Here is a 17,259-nt window from a genome sequence, read left to right on the forward strand (position 1 = left end):
ATTTGGGCTACAGCATTTTTACTTAACCTCATCAATGATATAGCTACATTTTATCTATCCCATATCAAAAATCTAAATTGTCAGCAACAAGAAACATAATTGCTCATTTGTTTTACTCCTCTGTACCTAAAACAGCTGTAGAATAATAGTGTTACCATCACCACCACCAATATGAGTACTAGAAAGTTTTTTTGTCGTTCTTTCATCTTTAGATTGTGACTTAATAGATACAGTAAAATTCATGTGTTTTACAGTTAATCGGAATTTATTTCTGTGGAGTTATGATATTTAGCTGAGGAGATTTCCAAGCAAAGTATAGAAGGTGCAGCCTGCCTTGTTGCTTATAATAAAATGTGAGAAGAACAATAGAGGGAAGAACTGTTAAAGCACAAGAAGGAATCAACATTTTTTTCAGCCTATCTAGATTGCAAAAGATGCTGAAATTAGGAGCTTCACTATTAGGAAAAGATGCTACAGAGAAAGCCAAGGGTATGACTGGACCACCTTTTTTTTTTTTTTTTTTCTTTAACTGCTAAAGAAATTAAATATGTGACTCGTGGATCATCTCAACCATCTCAACAGAAACCAAGAATGGAGACGGGATTATTCAGGAAAGATCTGTGGAGGAACATCTTTTCCAATGGAGTCGATCCCATGACATACGCAAGAGATCCACAATGTTTTGAGAATGGTATATTAGCAGAAACACTGCCATCTTGGACTGAAAGAGACAGAGAGGGGACAAAATTAAAGAAGATGCTTGGACTGTCAAAATTCTACAGGCAGGTAATTGGCTGGAGAAAAAGGATGACTCAAAGGATAGAATCTCCAGATGGCAGAGCCAAGGGCCATAGAAGATTATTCCCAGGCCCTGAAACCTAATGGACATTGCCTTGTTGGATTCCAAAATTGTTTGGGACTAGTAACTCCTTTCTTCCTTCTATTTTCTCCCTTTTGGAATGGGAATGTCTATAAATTTTATTCTCTGCCTGTTCCACTATTATATTTTGGGAGCATCCTATACATGCTTTTCTCCATTTTGCTTTTTTCACTAATAGTATATCCTGGAGTACATTCTGTAGCAGTATATAGAAATATTCCTCACTTCTTTTTTTAGCTGAATAGTCTTCCTTGTGTGGATGTACCATAATTTATTCAACCTGTTAATGGCATTTGGTTATTTTTAGTCTTTTGCTGTTACAAAAAGTGTTGTAATGAATAACCCTGTACATACATACATCTTTTTATTTTTACCACTATATCTGTACGCTTGATTTTCTAGAAGAGGGATTGCTGGATTGGAGCTTAAACGCAAAATTTCATTTTGCTATATAAACCAAATACTATTTGATCACTAGCCACCTAAGAAATACATTTTGCATTGTGACCCAGTTACACACACACAGGCACGTAACTAAGATGTGTCATGGTTACCTCGCTACCTACAATCTGTTTCGTTTTAAAAATTCAGGTAGCAATGCTAAATGGGTCATGACTCAAAGTTTTTAAAACATTAGCTTGGCCGGGCATGGTGGCTCACGCCTGTAATCCCAACACTTTGGGAGGCTGAGGCAGGCAGATCACCTGAGGTCAGGAGTTTGAGACAGCCTGGCCAACATGGTGAAACCCCGTCTCTACTAAAAATTAAAAAATTAGCCAGGTGTGGTGGTGCATACCTGTGATCCCAGCTACTTGGGAGGCTGAGGCAAGAGAATCGCTTTGAACCTGGGAGGGTGGGGGTTGCAGCGAGCCCAGATCGCGCCACTGCACTCCAGCCTCAGTAACAGACCAAGACTCCATCTCAAAAAATAAATAAATAATTGGCTTGACCAGGGATTGGTACACTTTCATTTGAAACAGCCAGATAATATTTTAGGCTTGTGGACTATTCATAGTCCCAACTCTGCCTCTGCTATTGTAGCCTAAGAGGCATAGGCGATACATAAACCAATAGACACGGCTGTGTTTCAGTAAAACTATCTACAAAACCAAGTGGCGATAGATAGGGCTCTGTTGTAGGCTAATCAAGCCACACCCTCAGGGGTTGGAATGAAGTCAGCTTCACCTGTAGCACATGGATATATGGAGGAGGGTAGATTACTGAATGAAATTAGGACTTGGGAAGGAGAATGAGGGAAATGGCTGAATAGGCAACAGTCACTATCACATTAAATAGTCTTAGTCATGACTTACATGATTAACCTCTAAATAGGCAGATAGCCCTAAATATGTCTCAGGTCATGATTAACCTCTAAATAGGCAGATAGCCCTAAATATGTCTCAGGTCTAAAGTACAATGTAATATTTGTTTGCCAGCGTTTTTTTGTTGGTTTTGTTTGTTTTTTGGTGAGACGAAGTCTTGCTCTGTCACCCAGGCTAGAGTGCAGTGGCATGATCTCGGCTCACTGCAACCTCTGCCTCCTGGGTTCAAGCGATTCTCCTGCCTCAGCCTCCTGAATAGCTGTGATTACAGGTGTGTGCCACCACACCTGGCTAATTTTTGTATTTTTAGTGGAGATGAGGTTTCACTGTTGGCCAGGCCGGTCTCGAATTGCTGACCTCAAGTGATCCACCTACCTCTGCCTCCCAAAGTGCTGGGATTACAGGCGTAAGATACTACCTCACCTGCCTGGCCTGTTTGGCAGCGTTTTTAAGAGCAGATGTAGTTGATATACATTCTTTTTTATTTGTTTTGTTTTTGAGATGGAATCTCACTGTGTCATCCAGGCTGTAGTGCAGTGACACACTCTTGGTTCTCCGCAGCTTCAGCCTCCTGGGCCCGAGCAATCCCCCTCCCCTAGCCTCCCGAGTAGCTGAGGCTACAGGCACACACCACCATACCCAGCAAATTTGTGTGTGTGTAAACAAGATCTTACTATGTTGCCCAGGGTGGTCTTGAACTCCTGGCCTCAAGTAATCCTCCTGCCTTGGACTTCCAAAGTACAGAGATTACAGGCATGAGCCACCATGCCTGGCCTCATGTACACATTCTTCAGTTTGTTTTTTTTTTTTTTTTTGAGACAATCTCGCTCTGTCGCCCAGGCTAGAGTGCAGTGGCATGATCTCTGCTCCCTGCAACCTCTGCCTCCCAGATTCACGCCATTCTCCTGCCTCAGCCTCCTGAGTAGCTGGGACTACAGTGCCCGCCACCACACCTAGCTAATTTTTTGTATTTTTAGTAGAGACAGGGTTTCACCGTGTTAGCCAGGATGGTCTCAATCTCCTGACCTCGTGATCTGCCCGCCTCGGCCTCCCAAAGTGCTGGGATTACAGGTATGAGCCACCGCGCCCGGCCCAAATATTTTTAAGTGTCTACCTCTCTGTACTCCCAGGCAATGTGATAGGTGCTTGGTAATCAAAAGTGGTTAGCACATGCCACCTTCCCTCAAGTAAGACCATCTCACTTTCCCTATAGTTAAGACAGAGACATACTATTTAAAATAAATGTAATAACCATTAAGAGGTACGGCTAAACTTTTAGGAAGAAAAGGTACACGTTGTATAATTATAGGTGCCAGCTTATTAAATTTTAGCTAATTATTAGACATAAGGTACTTTGAAACCTCTTTCCAAAGTTATTACCTAAGATATGCAAATATCTAAGATGGCCCTCTGAGATCACACGATCATAATCTTTGGTATAATTGGAGGCAAAAACAACAAAGTGGCAGTGGGGCTTGAACAGCAGCCCAGTCCATTGTCTGCACAAGAGAAAGGGGATAATAAAGAATAAAGTTAGGGGCACAGAATAGACCCAGTTCTTACTATTTGAAATAGGAGCGGGGGGGGAAGGGTTCAAGAGTCCTAAGGACAGTATAAGGACAGGAAGTGGGCAACTATAGAAGCAGCAGATCAGCAGCGGGCAGGGATTCCTCCTGGCACCTGTTTGTACCCTGTAGTGCCTTCAGACTGAAGCGTGGCCAGGCTTCCATGCCTTGTCTGACTCTAGGCCTACTTCTGCAGAGGAGTCACAGAGCCAGGTCTTTGGGAAAACTGTGTGTGTGTGTGTGTGTGTGTGTGTGTGTGTGTGTGTGTGTGTGTGTGTGTGTGTGTGTGTGTGTGTGTGTGTGTGTGTGTGTGTGTGTGTGACGGAGTCTCTGTTGCCTAGGCTGGAGTGCAGTGGCGTGATCTCGGCTCACTGCAACCTCCACCTCGCGGGTTCAGGCGATTCTCCTGCCCCAGCCTCCCGAGTATCTGGGAATACAGGTGTGCACCACCATGCCTGGCTAATTTTTTGTATTTTTAGTAGAGATGAGGTTTCACCATGATGGCCAGGCTGGTCTCGAACTCCTGACCTCGTAATCCGCTGGCCTCAGCCTCCCTAAGTGCTGGTATTACAGGCGTGAGCCACCACGCCTGGCCCACACTTTTTTTTTTTTTCTTTGAGACACTCTTATCGCACCCAGGCTGTTTTTTCTGGACCAGGATGAGCTCCTTGAAACAAGTGGGTCAGGGAGAGAAGTAAAGGGGTAAAATGCAGACCAGGAAAAATGGAGTGATAGACACTGGAGGAAAGGGGAAAGTCGAAAAGAATCTGTGAAAAAGAAGAATTCACAAATAGGAAAATATCCAAGATTGACTCTTCCAATTGCCTGGGGCTTCTATTACTCTAATAATATATTGTATTAACAAGCATCTTCTATGTGTTCAAAGTACTTTCAGTGTGTCTCACAGCAGTTGCAGAGATCAAAGAAAGGAGCCAAGTGAAATTAGCTTGATTCCACAGATATGAAAAGTAAGCAACTTAACAAGGTTCTTTAGAAAGGAAGGAATGGAGCCAACAGTAGGGACCCCAGGTCCTGAGTAAAGAGCTGCTTGTTATCAAAAGCCTGGAGTAACACACTGAAGGCTAGTCTGCCGTGGCTTCTCTGTACGCCGCCCCCCTTCTCCCACCCTCCGCTCCCTGGCAGTGGACCAGGTAATCTTAACCTCTCTTACCTAATACAGAACTCTTTCTCTTCTGTAGATTCTTTGTGGGAAAGAGATTCCTCGCTGGATCAATCGACTCGCCTACTTCAGCTCCTGTATACCCTTTCTACAGAGTTGCCTCCCGAAGGAGTGGCTCACGCCCGCAGCCCTGCAGTCTAGTGTCAGCCAAGAGCTCCAGGATGAACTGGAGGAAGCAGAGGATGCTGCCGCATCCGCTTCCGTGGCAAGCACTGCAGCAGGCTCCAGACCCGGGCGCCACACTAAACTATAAATGTCTCCAAAGTCACACATTCAGAACTGTCTCTGGCAGTCGAATATCACTAGAGAAAAGTAAACAGAGAAGCATCCTTTAGATATTTTGTATGCAAAGATGGCTCTCCCCCAAATCCCAGTTTTTCAGCTCAGGATTATATTTGTAATCAAAAAAAAAAAAAATCACTTGGCGCAGGAGGGAGAACTTTGTAAGAAGCTGCCCTCTGTTTTTTTATCCACTCGGAAATCTGGATTTACTTCTGTTTTATACAAGCTCTGTTAAGTTATGTTTACAGTATTTTGTATCGCCGTTTACAAATCTTGCATGGACTCCTGCCACCGTGAAAGAAGAAAATCTTCATGTCTTCAAAAATTAGGCAGGTAATCTTTGTATACTTCTGACAATTGCCAGATCTATGGCATAAATAGGCACACAAAAAGGTACTTTTAAACAGTTATAGTCACCATCACCTGCTTAAGAATGGTCTTTTAGATTTGTGTTTGTTTTGTTAAAGTTGTTGGCACCAGGATGCAGAGAATCAGACTGGCCTGAGGTGAAGGAGCACACAGCCCTGAGGGCTTGGAACCCTGGGTCCAGTTCCTCTTCACACCCCCTTCCACTCTGAGTAGCACATGTCCCCAGGTGCCCATGGAACACCTGCTTTCATCCCAAATATCCGTCCACCTAGGCGGGGTGGTCTGTTCCTACGTCTCTGACTTTGATGCCACTCATTCTATAGTTTAGCTGTTTTTCGTTCAAGATATTCTTGGTAGTAACTGACAAGTGTGTTGCACATGCATTGGGGGAGGGGCTTCATTTTTATTTTAATACACATGTATTTCCTCCTTGCACAGGATTTTGATGGTGTGGGAATATCCTAAGTGGTAGCCTTCCAAGTAGCAGTGAGTTGATATTCAACTGCTTTTAACTATTCAGGCTACCTTTTATACTAAACCTTGAAAACTAGAATCTAACGTCTACCCCAAAAAAGTAGTTCTTTGATATTTTATACTGTATGTACCATGTCGGCGTTTGTCATGGGAGTCATTTCACATCATAACAGAATGCCTAGTCTCATTGCCCAGTCGTTAAAAAGTCATATTTGTGTGTCTTAAGATTCATATTTATATGTTCTCTCAAATGTATGTCTCTTACGTAACATACTCTAAGAATGAAATTGTCGCCACAGATAAATCCTTGTTAGCAAGGAATCTGTCTGCTCCAGTCTACTCCTAGTTTGACCCTTGGAAGTAAGAACCAAGTCATTACATGTCAAATTCAATTTTTCTGCCTTAAGAATGAATGTCCTACGTAAAATATTGGATGTAGTGTAGAATTATCCAAGGCAGTGACTTCAGCTTTATATAAAATATAGTTAGTTTTAAAGTTATTGACATTTATTTAAACTTTTAGATTGGATTGTTTGCTATTGCTCTGTGTGGGGATACATAATTTTTCAGTAAACTATATTTTTAACTTTTCCATAAGCTGATTTTGGTTCATTTTATCAACATAAGCACACCCTGTTCATAGGGAAAATAAACCTTGGGTTATAGACATTGGCCTGAGGACAGTGAAGCCACTTAACCTAATTTATGCTTTTGACTGTTCTGTTTCCAGAGAGGAAAGCCTTTACAAATTACTCTCAGTTCTTTAGGGGCAGAACGCTTGTTTCAAGAGGTTTGACAGAAGAAAGGAATATATGAACTTAATGAGATGTCGACTTGGTTCAGGTCTAAAAATGAGGGCAAAACACTAAGGCTCTAGCAGTGACTTGTTCACTAAAAAGAGTCCTGTCCCCAAACCCAGGTTAGTACAAAGCCTTGGATACCGTTTGCTTGTAATATTTTTAATAATGTGAGGAGTGCAGTTTTTTCTAATTCATTCAAGTATATATGATTTAAACCTGGGCCACTGACACACACAGTAGCCATTAGTTAGACACTTCTTGGTGAATATCAGAAACATCCTATCTGTGCTTAAGCAGAATCCAGCAAGTCAGCACACAAGTGATTTTATTGTTATTTTGTTGTATTTTCTTTTTTTTTTTTTTTTTTTTGAGACGACGGAGTCTCTCTGTCTCCCAGGCTGGAGTGCAGTGGTGCAATCTCGGCTCACTGCAAGCTCCGCCTCCCGGGTTCACACCATTCTCCTGCCTCAGCCTCTCTGAGTAGCTGGGACTACAGGCGCCCGCCACCACGCCCAGCTAATTTTTTTTTGTATTTTTAGTAGAGACGGGGTTTCACCGTGGTCTCGATCTCCTGACCTCATGATCCGCCCGCCTCGGCCTCCCAAAGTGCTGGGATTACAAGCGTGAGCCACCGCGCCCGGCCTGTTGTATTTACTTTCATCTGCAGCATTTGGAGTTTAAAAATAATGTAAAGGGTTCTAGTAAAAATAGTGTCCTAAGGCCAATTACCATACTAACAATCAGCAGATAAAATTCTGGACATGAGATTCCTTATAATCTAATTATACCTGAGGTTGAGAAATAAATGTCTTCCTTTAGAAAATCTCATTCAAGTCAGGTTCTTCTCTACAGTTCAAAATTATTGAGAATTGATTTAATTAACTAGCATTTAGCCAGCTTCTTCTTGCCCTTGGAGAAAAAGAATCATTCTCAACCTGATAATCTGTTAAGAAAATTCCTGTATGAACAATCTGGTCATTAATATACATATGATACGGAGTCTCTGTTGTAACCAGGTGAACATACTTCTCATGGTGGGTTGGACAGTAATACATGTTAGAGGGTCAGAAGCTTCTGGTTTCTGCTGTTTGCTTTAAATACCCTTGGGGTTTTTTTTTTAAACCCTTAGAAGGGGAGCATGAGCTTTGGAAAGTGTGACTCTGTAGGAGTGTAGAAGGCAGTGGTGTATGATCTTAGCCTCGTCGTGATGCCTGAATCCAGCCAGCTGTTGCTCTGACCCACAGCAATAGAGCGAGTTACCCATCACCAGCATTTGTACAGAGCAGGGAATTCTGGTTTTAGTCCATTGGTAGCATTGTGTGTATGAGGAGATACAACACCACAGACAGCTGCAGGACTTGATATCCATGGCTTCTTTCCATCACAAAACGGGTAGAAACACATTCACTGCTTCAGGGTTCTAATCTGTGTGTCTCCTTATGACTCCATTTCTGTAAGATACTCTGTAACTTTGATATATGCTGTATTTTCTTTAAAAGATTTAGATTTTGTTCAGCAAGCTAGCCATACAACCATTGTATCTCTCTCTTCAGTGTGGTTTAGAGCACAGCTCAGTTAGTAGGCTTTTATTGTCTTCTCTTTCAATACATGTACATCTTTACTGTTTGAAAGGTGTTAACAGCTGTCAGAGAATCTTCATGGACCTGAAGATAATTTCTTGTGAAGTTGAATGCAAGTGTACTGTCATTCATAGTGTTTATATCAAAATACCAGGAATCTTCACTTTTGCTACCTTGATATAGCATTGGGCTATCATGTTACAGCATTGAAATACATTGATTTATTAAAAAATACTTTTATAAGAAATGTTTTATAGTGCTTTCTGACTGAGATTATAACTGTTGTGTGTTTGTGTTGGGCGGGGGGGGGGGGGGGGGGGGGGGGGGGCGGCAGGTGTAGTTTTAAAACCCAAGGATCCCGTGTGTTTGGCAGGAACATGACGGCCAGCCCCTCCATCCTGTCTTCCTCACACGCACATGGACCTTTACTGACCTGCATTCCTGTTGTGCGCAGATCTGTGGGCCAGTGCCTTAGCTGTCAGAGCATAGCCACACCTGCTCACAAGTAGAGGTGCCAGCCCTGGCTTCTGGGGAATGGAGGCAGAGGGGCAAGCTAGAACGGACTCCTCCCCCGGAGTGCAGGGAACAGACCTGCAGAAGAATAGCCCAGACATACGCACACACCGTCCCTTGTCTTGAAGCAGCAAAGCAAGCAGGAGCCTGAGAGAATGAGCTCATTTCCTGCGGACCTGTTCTCCAATGCTTGGCACCTCCAACCTGCCCCTTCCCCTTTCTCCTCCACTGGCCTTTTTGCACACTGTGGAGCAATATTTTCCTCTACTAATTCAAAATTTCTCTTGAATTAACTATTGTTAAATAAATGAACACCAGCCTTTTGTGACCTGTCAATGCCTGTCCACCCTACGCAAGAATGATCTATGTACAACTTATTTGTTCTGGCCTCCAGAACGAGAAGCAAAGGGGAGCTCTTCCCCCAGGCTAACACAGGTTCCTCATAGACTATAACAAGGAGGTTACAAACTCAAATCTGGTAAAGCAACTTCGGGATCTTGCTTGGAGAAAGAAGGCCAAGTATCTGGAGGACAGTGGTCTTTTGTTGTGTGTTTTTCATTACCTGCTCCTGAAGTTCTAATCACCCAGATATTGACCTTGTTCTATAACTGTGCAGAAGTCAGTGCTAATAAAGGTTAACAGCTTCTTGCTATACTTTCCAGGAAGTAAATCAGTGGCAGACAGCTACTGACTTCCTTATGGATTCAAAGCCCAGAGCATTGCTGAGGCCTCTCATACGTGCCCCTTGGTCGTTCCTTCCTGTCAAAGCCAAGAGGGGAAGGAAAGAAGAGCCTCCTCTCGCCACACTCAGGGAGGCATTCGTTCTCCTGAGAGTAGATGAGCCCATCTGTATTCTGGGGCCCTGCCCTGATCTGGGAAGGTGCCATGGTCCCAGTAGAGAATGAACCAGTCCCATGCTGGTGAGGGCTGGAGTAGAACCCCCATCTTTGAGCGCTTCCCTGACACCTGACCCCCTCCCTTAGGAACAGTTGCCTGGTTCTGCCAAAGCCACTGGCTACCAGACTGTTTCCTTCACACCCCAAACTTCTAGGTGATCTGTGGGATTTATACCTGGGCAGCTTCAGGTACGTCTGAAGCCCCACCCATGAGACTCCTCGAAGTGGAGTGGAGTGAACGAGGCCTGCTTTACTCCACTGAAGAAGAAGATGCATTTGATAGGGGAGTGAAGAACAAATCAGACTAAGAAAAGCAATTTGGTCTACCTAGCGCTCTCGGTCTACGTGGCCAGTGAATATCCACTTCAGTGGGGCTGGGATTTTCAGATCAAAAAACCAGAATAAGATGTATGGGAGCCAGGCTACAAGACTCAGGTATAAACAAAGACTGAGGAAAACTTTCATGCCTTCCTCTCCCTCTGCCAGGATCAGTGAGTGGGTGCCACAGAAATACCCTGGCATTACCCCCTGGCAAGCAGTTGAGGATCCACAGAAGGTCACTTTGTGGGTTTTGAGGACAAGACAAAAAAAAGAAAAAAGAAAATCTTTACCTCTGCTTCGCGCTTGGGCCCATGCTGAGTACTACACACATTATTTAATTCTCACAACAGCCTATGACATCATTCCTGCTTTACACAAAGACAGTTGAGAGATGTTTAGCCCAAGACCACACAGATGGCATAGGGAAGGCCCATATTTGAACTCAGCCAATTCTAAAGCATCTCTTCTTTCCATGCAAGCACATACTTCTCTGAAATGGCAAATCTGCCCACCCCGGGCCTACTAAATGAGAATTGGCATTTTAGCAAAATCCCCAGGTGATTCATGAGTACATTCATGTTTAAGAAGCACTGCTGAATGTCATAAGACTCAGTTCTGCATGGTTCCTGGATGAGTTAATGTCGGGCAGCCTGGACATGTGAATATTTGAAGGACCTGCTAGGTGACTCCCCTCCAAAATTCAGTAGAGGTACAGTAAGACTTTCTAAATTTTTACTGGGTTTGACTCAAGCTATATAAATTATTCAAGGAATACCCACCCCAATAAACATGAACCATGAACTTGAACCCTCTGGTGTTGCTACAGGGAGTAGTTACCTAGAAGCCCCTGGTCCATGCACTAAGGATTCTGGACAATTGTCCAAATGAGATCCAACCTCCTGTGAGAGACCGCCAGGGGCAGGCGCTTCAGGCGCTCCTGTTCACTTGAGTCATCACTGAAAGCTCAAGCCCCCCAGGCCATCCGTCCCCAGACTCACCCCCAACAACTCTCCACGTGCCCTTATCTGGCCGGCACCCCTATTCATCCTTACTGTCCCCCCCCCTTTCCAATGTGCCCTCTGGAACTCTCAATCTGTGACAGGCAAATGACCCAATAGACTCCATTTTTTCAAATGTTTCTTGACCTTTCTGCTTTACCCGAAACCTGGCTGTCCCTTGAGAATCTCTCTCCCTAAGTGTACCCTCCATCTCCCAACTGCTGCTTCAAAATGATTTCTCCTCTTCCCTTCAAAACCTCCAGCTCCAGTGAAACCTGTGCTAGCCAGTTCTGCCAGCTACTCCCCTTCATTGTCCCTCTTCCTGCTTAGACTGTTTCTCTCCAGCATTTCCCTGTCGTCACTCTCCACTTCACGTTCACCCAGGTGATCTGTCCAATACCCTAGCCTGGTGTTTCTTAACTGGGGCTCTGTCCTTTGGGGCAGGACAATTCTTGTGCTAGGCAATCCTCTACAATATGACCCTAATGGCATCTCTGCACCCTCCCTGCATGTTACCAGCCTTTTACCCCCTCCACAGTCTGCAACATCCCATGTCCTTGTGCACTCGCCCCACATTTCATCCCCCAGGAGATCGGCAGTCCTGACCTCAGCTGAGAACCATTCAATGTCTTCATCTCATGTCAGCCATTCTTTGAAGCCTTCAACTTTTCATCACTAGTAACATTTTTTTTTTTTTTGAGACGGAGTCTTGCTCTGTCGCCCAGGCTGGAGTGCAATGGCGCGATCTCGGCTCACTGCAACCTCTGCCTCCAAGGTTGAAGCGATTCCCCTGTCTCAGCCTCTCTAGTAGCTGGGATTACAGGCACCCGCCACTATGCCCGGCTAATTTTTGTATATTTAGTAGAGACAGGTTTTCACCATGTCAGTCAGGCTGGTCTTGAACTCCTGACCTCAGGTGATCCGCCTGCCTCAGCCTCCCAAAATGCTGGGATTACAGGTGTGAGCCACCGCGCCCGGCCCATCACTAGTAACATTCTAAACCACTTCTAAAAATCTTAATTTTAAGCATCGCTAACCATGGACTTCCCAGCTCACGCTACTACCCTACATTCCAAAAGTCTTCAACTTATCAAGATCCCAAATCCATCAATCCCAACATCACCTCCCTCCCATCTTCGTTTCTCTTTTCACTCAGCCTAAATTCCATGGCCAATAATTCAATCACTTCCTTCTCAGTACCCTCCAGGTCTATGCCCCTTTCTCCATTTTAATAGCCTGGCAAACCCTGTACTGTTCTGGGACCTCTCTGCATCTGAGCCTGATGAGCTGAATGTTGCTGAAGAAAAACCACACGACTAGGCTGACTGATTACAGTTTACTGATCCTGTCCACAGACCTCACATGGGCACATGACACCACGCCACGGTTTCCTACAGTCCCTTGTCAGCCTGCTCTCCTGGATGACACTCATAGCTTCCGTCTTCACCTCTCCCACACGTTCCCCGCACATTTCAGCTGAGAACCTCGCTTTACACTTCAGTGAAAACAGAGAAAATCTAGGCAATCTCCCAGTCTACAAGCTCACCTGAATTTGTGCCTGTCTCTATAAATAAACAAATAATGCCTTGTGAAATATGTATGCAAGAGAATGTATATGTTGGTTGGTTGGTTTATTTATTTATTTAAGACGGAGTCTCACTCTGTCGCCCAGTCTGGAGTGCAATGGCGCGATCTTGGCTCACTGCAACCTCCGCCCCCTGGGTTCAAGCAATTCTCCTGCCTCAGCCTCCCAGGTAGCTGGGATTACAGGCATGTGCTACCACACCCAGCTAATTTTGTTTTTTTTTTTAGTAGAGATGGGGTTTCACCATATTGGCCAAACTGGTCTCGAACTCCTGACCTCAGGTGATCCGCCCGCCTCAGCCTCCCAAAGCGCTGGGATTACAGGAATGAGCCACTGTGCCTGGTCAGTATAGGTACAATTTAAAAAGTGATAAAAACGAACACCTCCCTGAACAACCATTCAGCGTAAAAAATAGAACATCAGCAGCACATATAGGCTTCCCCAGCCACTTCCTCTTCCCCCCACTGGAAGGGTAACCACAATCCTAGTTTTGTGTAATCGTTCCTTTGCTGCCTACATATGCATCCCTGGACAATACTGTATGATTTGGTTTTGCCTATTTTGAACTTCATAGAAATGGAATCATAAATTTCAGTTTTTTTTAAATTTTTATATTTTTATAATTCATGCATATTATATGTATAGTTGTAGTTCATTCATTTTCACTGCTGTATAGTGGTTTTTTGTTTGTTTGTTTTTTGAGATAGAGTTTCGCTCTCATTGCCCAGGCTGGAGTGCAGTGGCACGACTTCAGCTCACTGCAACCTCCGCCTCCCAGGTTCAAGCAATTCTCCCATCTCAGCCTCCTGAGTAGCTGGGATTATAGGCGCACGCTACCACACCTGGCTAATTTCTGTAGTTTTAGTAGAGACGAGATTTCACCATTTTGGTCAGGCTGGTCCTGAACTCCTGAACTCAGGTAATCCACCTGCCTCGGCCTCCCAAAGTGCTGGGATTACAGGCGTGAGCCACCGCGCCCCGCCTGTATGGTATTCTGTTGGATAAATACAGCACAATTTTATGCACACACTCTACCTTAACGGGTATTTGGACTATTGCCAGTTTTTATTGCTATTATGACCAACGCTCCTATGAACATTATCATGCATATCTCCTGCTGCAGATGTAATGATTTCTCTAGACGTGGGATTGGTAGATTGTAAGGAGAGTGCATGTTTAATTTTATTAAAGTAGAAAAAAAGACATTATACTTTCATCAAATGAAGTCCTACTCAGCCCTCTCTCCATCTTCTAATCAAACAGCGCCACAAGCTACTTATTCTTTTTTAATGTCGTAGAATGAAATTCTAGAGCCTGACCTTAAAAATTTTTTTATAATTAACTAAAAGAGTCAAAGAGATCAAAACTGGTGCCCTTGGCCGGGCGCGGTGGCTCACGCCTGTAATCCCAGCACTTTGGGAGGCCGAGGCGGGTGGATCATGAGGTCAGGAGATCGAGACCATCCTGGCTAACACGGTGAAACCCCGTCTCTACTAAAAATACAAAAAATTAGCCGGGCGTGGTGGCGGGCGCCTGTAGTCCCAGCTACTCGGGAGGCTGAGGCAGGAGAATGGCGTGAACCCGGGAGGTGGAGCTTGCAGTGAGCTGAGATTGCGCCACTGCACTCCAGCCTGGGCGACAGAGAAAGACTCTGTCTCAAAAAAAAAAAAAAAAAAACTGGTGCCCAACTCCCACGCAGCCACTGGGAAAGAGAACACTCAGCATCACAAAAGTAGTTTAAAGAATCTGATCGATTTGGTTAAGAACTTTCAAAAACAAAACTATCTTGGTCTATGAAGAGTGGATATGTATGTGAATATTCATTACTATTTGCAGCTCTGAGCGATAGGGTCTTGTTAGACTCCTACAACTCTAGGAAATAAATTAAATGGATAAATAAAAATATTTGTGCAAAGAACCACCATGCGAAAATAACCTCCAAAAAGAACCTCTATCTGCCTACTTGTCTTGATAATTTGCTGTCTTGGTTATAGTGTTGTAAATGACATCTTCATATTCCTAAAAGTTATACATACTTGAAAGACAGATCATGCCAGGTGCAGTGGCTCGTGCCTGTAATCCCAGCACTTTGAGAGGCCAAGGAGGGTGGGTCACGAGGTTAGGAGTTTGAGACCAGCCAGGCAAACATGGTGAAACCCCGTCTCTAACAAAAAATACAAAAAACAGCCGGACATGGTGGCGCACGCCTGTAGTCCCAGCTACTCAGGAGGCTGAGGCTGGAGAATTGCTTGAACCCACAAGGCAGAGGTTGCAGTGAGCGGAGATCGCGCTACTGCACTCCAGCCTGGGCAACAGAGTGAGACTCCATCTCCAGAAAAAAGAAAAAAGAAAGAAAGGGAGAGAGGGAGGGAGAGAGGAAGGAAAGAAAAGATCAGAAGAGGACTGTGCACTTTTCTTCTACATGCATGATGAAAAAAATCAAAGCCCTTAACACTCTGCTAGATATATTATTTAAAAGATCTGATAGTTCCTGCTTCATAGCATCAATCAAACCTATTTTCCAAAGTGGCTGTAACACTTTGGAAACTCCTACCAGCAGAAAATTTTAGTCTCCATTACTCCATATCCTTGCCACTTGATGCTGACCAAATCTTTAATGTTTGCCAATCTGGTGGGTATTAAATTGGCATCTAGCTGTGCTTCTGATTTACATTTTCCCGATTATTAATAAGGTTTAGACTCTTTATATGTTTCTGGGCCATTTAAGTTTTCTTTTTTCTGTGAAATGTTTGTCTTATCTTTTGCCCCTTTATTTTATTTATTTATTTATTTATTTATTTATTTATTTATTTATTTATTTATTTATTTATGAGACAGAGTCTCGCTCTGTCGCCAAGACTGGAGTGCAGTGGTGCGATCGTGGCTCACTGCAAGCTCTGCCTCCCGCGTTCAAGCAATTCTCCTGCTTCAGCCTCCTGAGTAGCTGGGACTACAGGCGCCCGCCACCATGCCCGGCTAATTTTTGTATTTTTAGTACAGACGGGCTTTCACCATGTTGGCCAGGCTGGTCTCCAACTCCGGACCTCAAGTGATCCACCTGCCTCAGCTTCCCAAAGTGCTGGGATTACAGGCGTCAGCCTCCTCATCCAGGCTTTTGCCCCTTTTTCTGTTGGATTATTTATTACTTCTTATTTGTAGGGTTTCTTCACATATCTTACTATTCTTTGACAGTTCTGTAGCTGCAAATATTTTCTCCCAGTTTGAAACTTGTCTGTTCACTGTCTTTAAGGTGTTTCGAGAAACAGAAGCCCATTTTAATGCAGTCAAAAATATCAGTAGTTTTGCAGCCATAACAAAGAATGAGTTCATGTCCTTTGCGGGAACATGGATGAAGCTGGGAGAGCCATCATTCTCAGCAAACTAATACAGGAGCAGAAAACCAAACACCCTATGTTCTCACTCATACGTGGGAATTGAACAATGAGAACACATGGACACAGGGAGGGGAACATCACACACCAGGGCCTGTTGGGGGCAAGGGGAGGGAGAGCATAATGACAAATACCTAATGCATGTGGGGCTTAAAACCTAGATGATGGGTTAATAGGTGCAGCAAACCACCATGGCACATGTATACCTATGTAACAAACCTGCACGTTCTGCACATGTATCCCAGAACTTAAAGTAAAATTTAAAATATATATATATATATCAATAGTTTTATCTATAGTAAATAATTTTTGTATCTTAAGAGATCTGTTTCTCCCTCTAAATCATAAAGATTTTTTATTTTTTTAAAGAGACAGGGTCTTGCTCTCTTAGCCAGGGTGGTCTTGAACTCTTGGCCTCAAAGCAATCCTCCTGCCTTGGCCTCCCAAAGTGCTAAGATTACAGGCATGAGCGGTGATGCCTGACCCTCCTATATTTTCTTCTAAGTATTTTGTCTTTTGCATTGGTCTTTAATTCAACCACAGTTGATTCTGTGTGTGTGTGAAGTAGGAAGCCAATGTGATTTTTTTCGTATGAATAACTATTTGTCCTAACACAATACACTGGATAGTCTGTCCTTTAGCCACTGTTCTACAATTCCTACTTTTCCATTAGTCAAGTTTCCATACATATTTGACTGTTTCTAGACTCTGTAGTTCCATCAGTCTATTTAAATACTCCCTCCAGGCCAATGACACACTATCTTAATCACTGAAGGTTTATAAGTTTTAATATGTGGTAGAGCAAGTTCTCCTAACTTATTCAGGAGTTATTATGTGCTATTTTTTGGCCTTTTACTCTTCCATATAAATGTAGAATCAGCTTTTCAAGTAAAACACCCAAATGCATACACATATTGGAATTCCATTATATATATATGATATATATAAAAACTTGGGTTTTTTCGTTTGTTTGCTTGTTTGAGACAAAGTTTCACTCTGTCACCCAGGCTGGAGCGCAGTGGCGTGATCACGGCTTACAGCAACCTCCACATCCTGGCCTCAAGTGATTCTCCTGCCTCAGCCTCCCAAGTAGCTGGGATTA

The 17,259-nt window shown here is 43.7% G+C and overlaps 1 protein-coding gene and 1 long non-coding RNA gene across 3 annotated transcripts in view; one reads left to right on the plus strand and one right to left on the minus strand.

The window, feature by feature from the left end:
- Nucleotides 1-8,699, plus strand: part of DESI2 (desumoylating isopeptidase 2) — a 57,441-nt gene extending 48,742 nt beyond the window's left edge. For both annotated transcript variants that reach the window (XM_032136590.2, XM_058430535.1), the window contains exon 5: nt 4,967-8,699. In XM_032136590.2, the coding sequence (XP_031992481.1) occupies nt 4,967-5,200 (234 nt within the window). In that variant the 3' untranslated portion in view covers nt 5,201-8,699. The remainder of the gene's footprint in view (nt 1-4,966) is intronic.
- The window catches only part of LOC131381799 (uncharacterized), a 28,175-nt gene continuing 13,966 nt past the window's right edge, over nt 3,051-17,259 (minus strand). The window contains exons 2-3 of the long non-coding RNA XR_009210737.1: nt 4,939-5,249; nt 3,051-3,701 (exon numbers count right to left, since the gene is read on the minus strand). This is a non-coding gene — a long non-coding RNA (uncharacterized LOC131381799). The remainder of the gene's footprint in view (nt 3,702-4,938; nt 5,250-17,259) is intronic.

The sequence above is a fragment of the Hylobates moloch genome, unplaced genomic scaffold (genome assembly GCF_009828535.3).
Source record: "Hylobates moloch isolate HMO894 unplaced genomic scaffold, HMol_V3 SCAFFOLD_18, whole genome shotgun sequence".
Taxonomy (NCBI): domain Eukaryota; kingdom Metazoa; phylum Chordata; class Mammalia; order Primates; family Hylobatidae; genus Hylobates; species Hylobates moloch.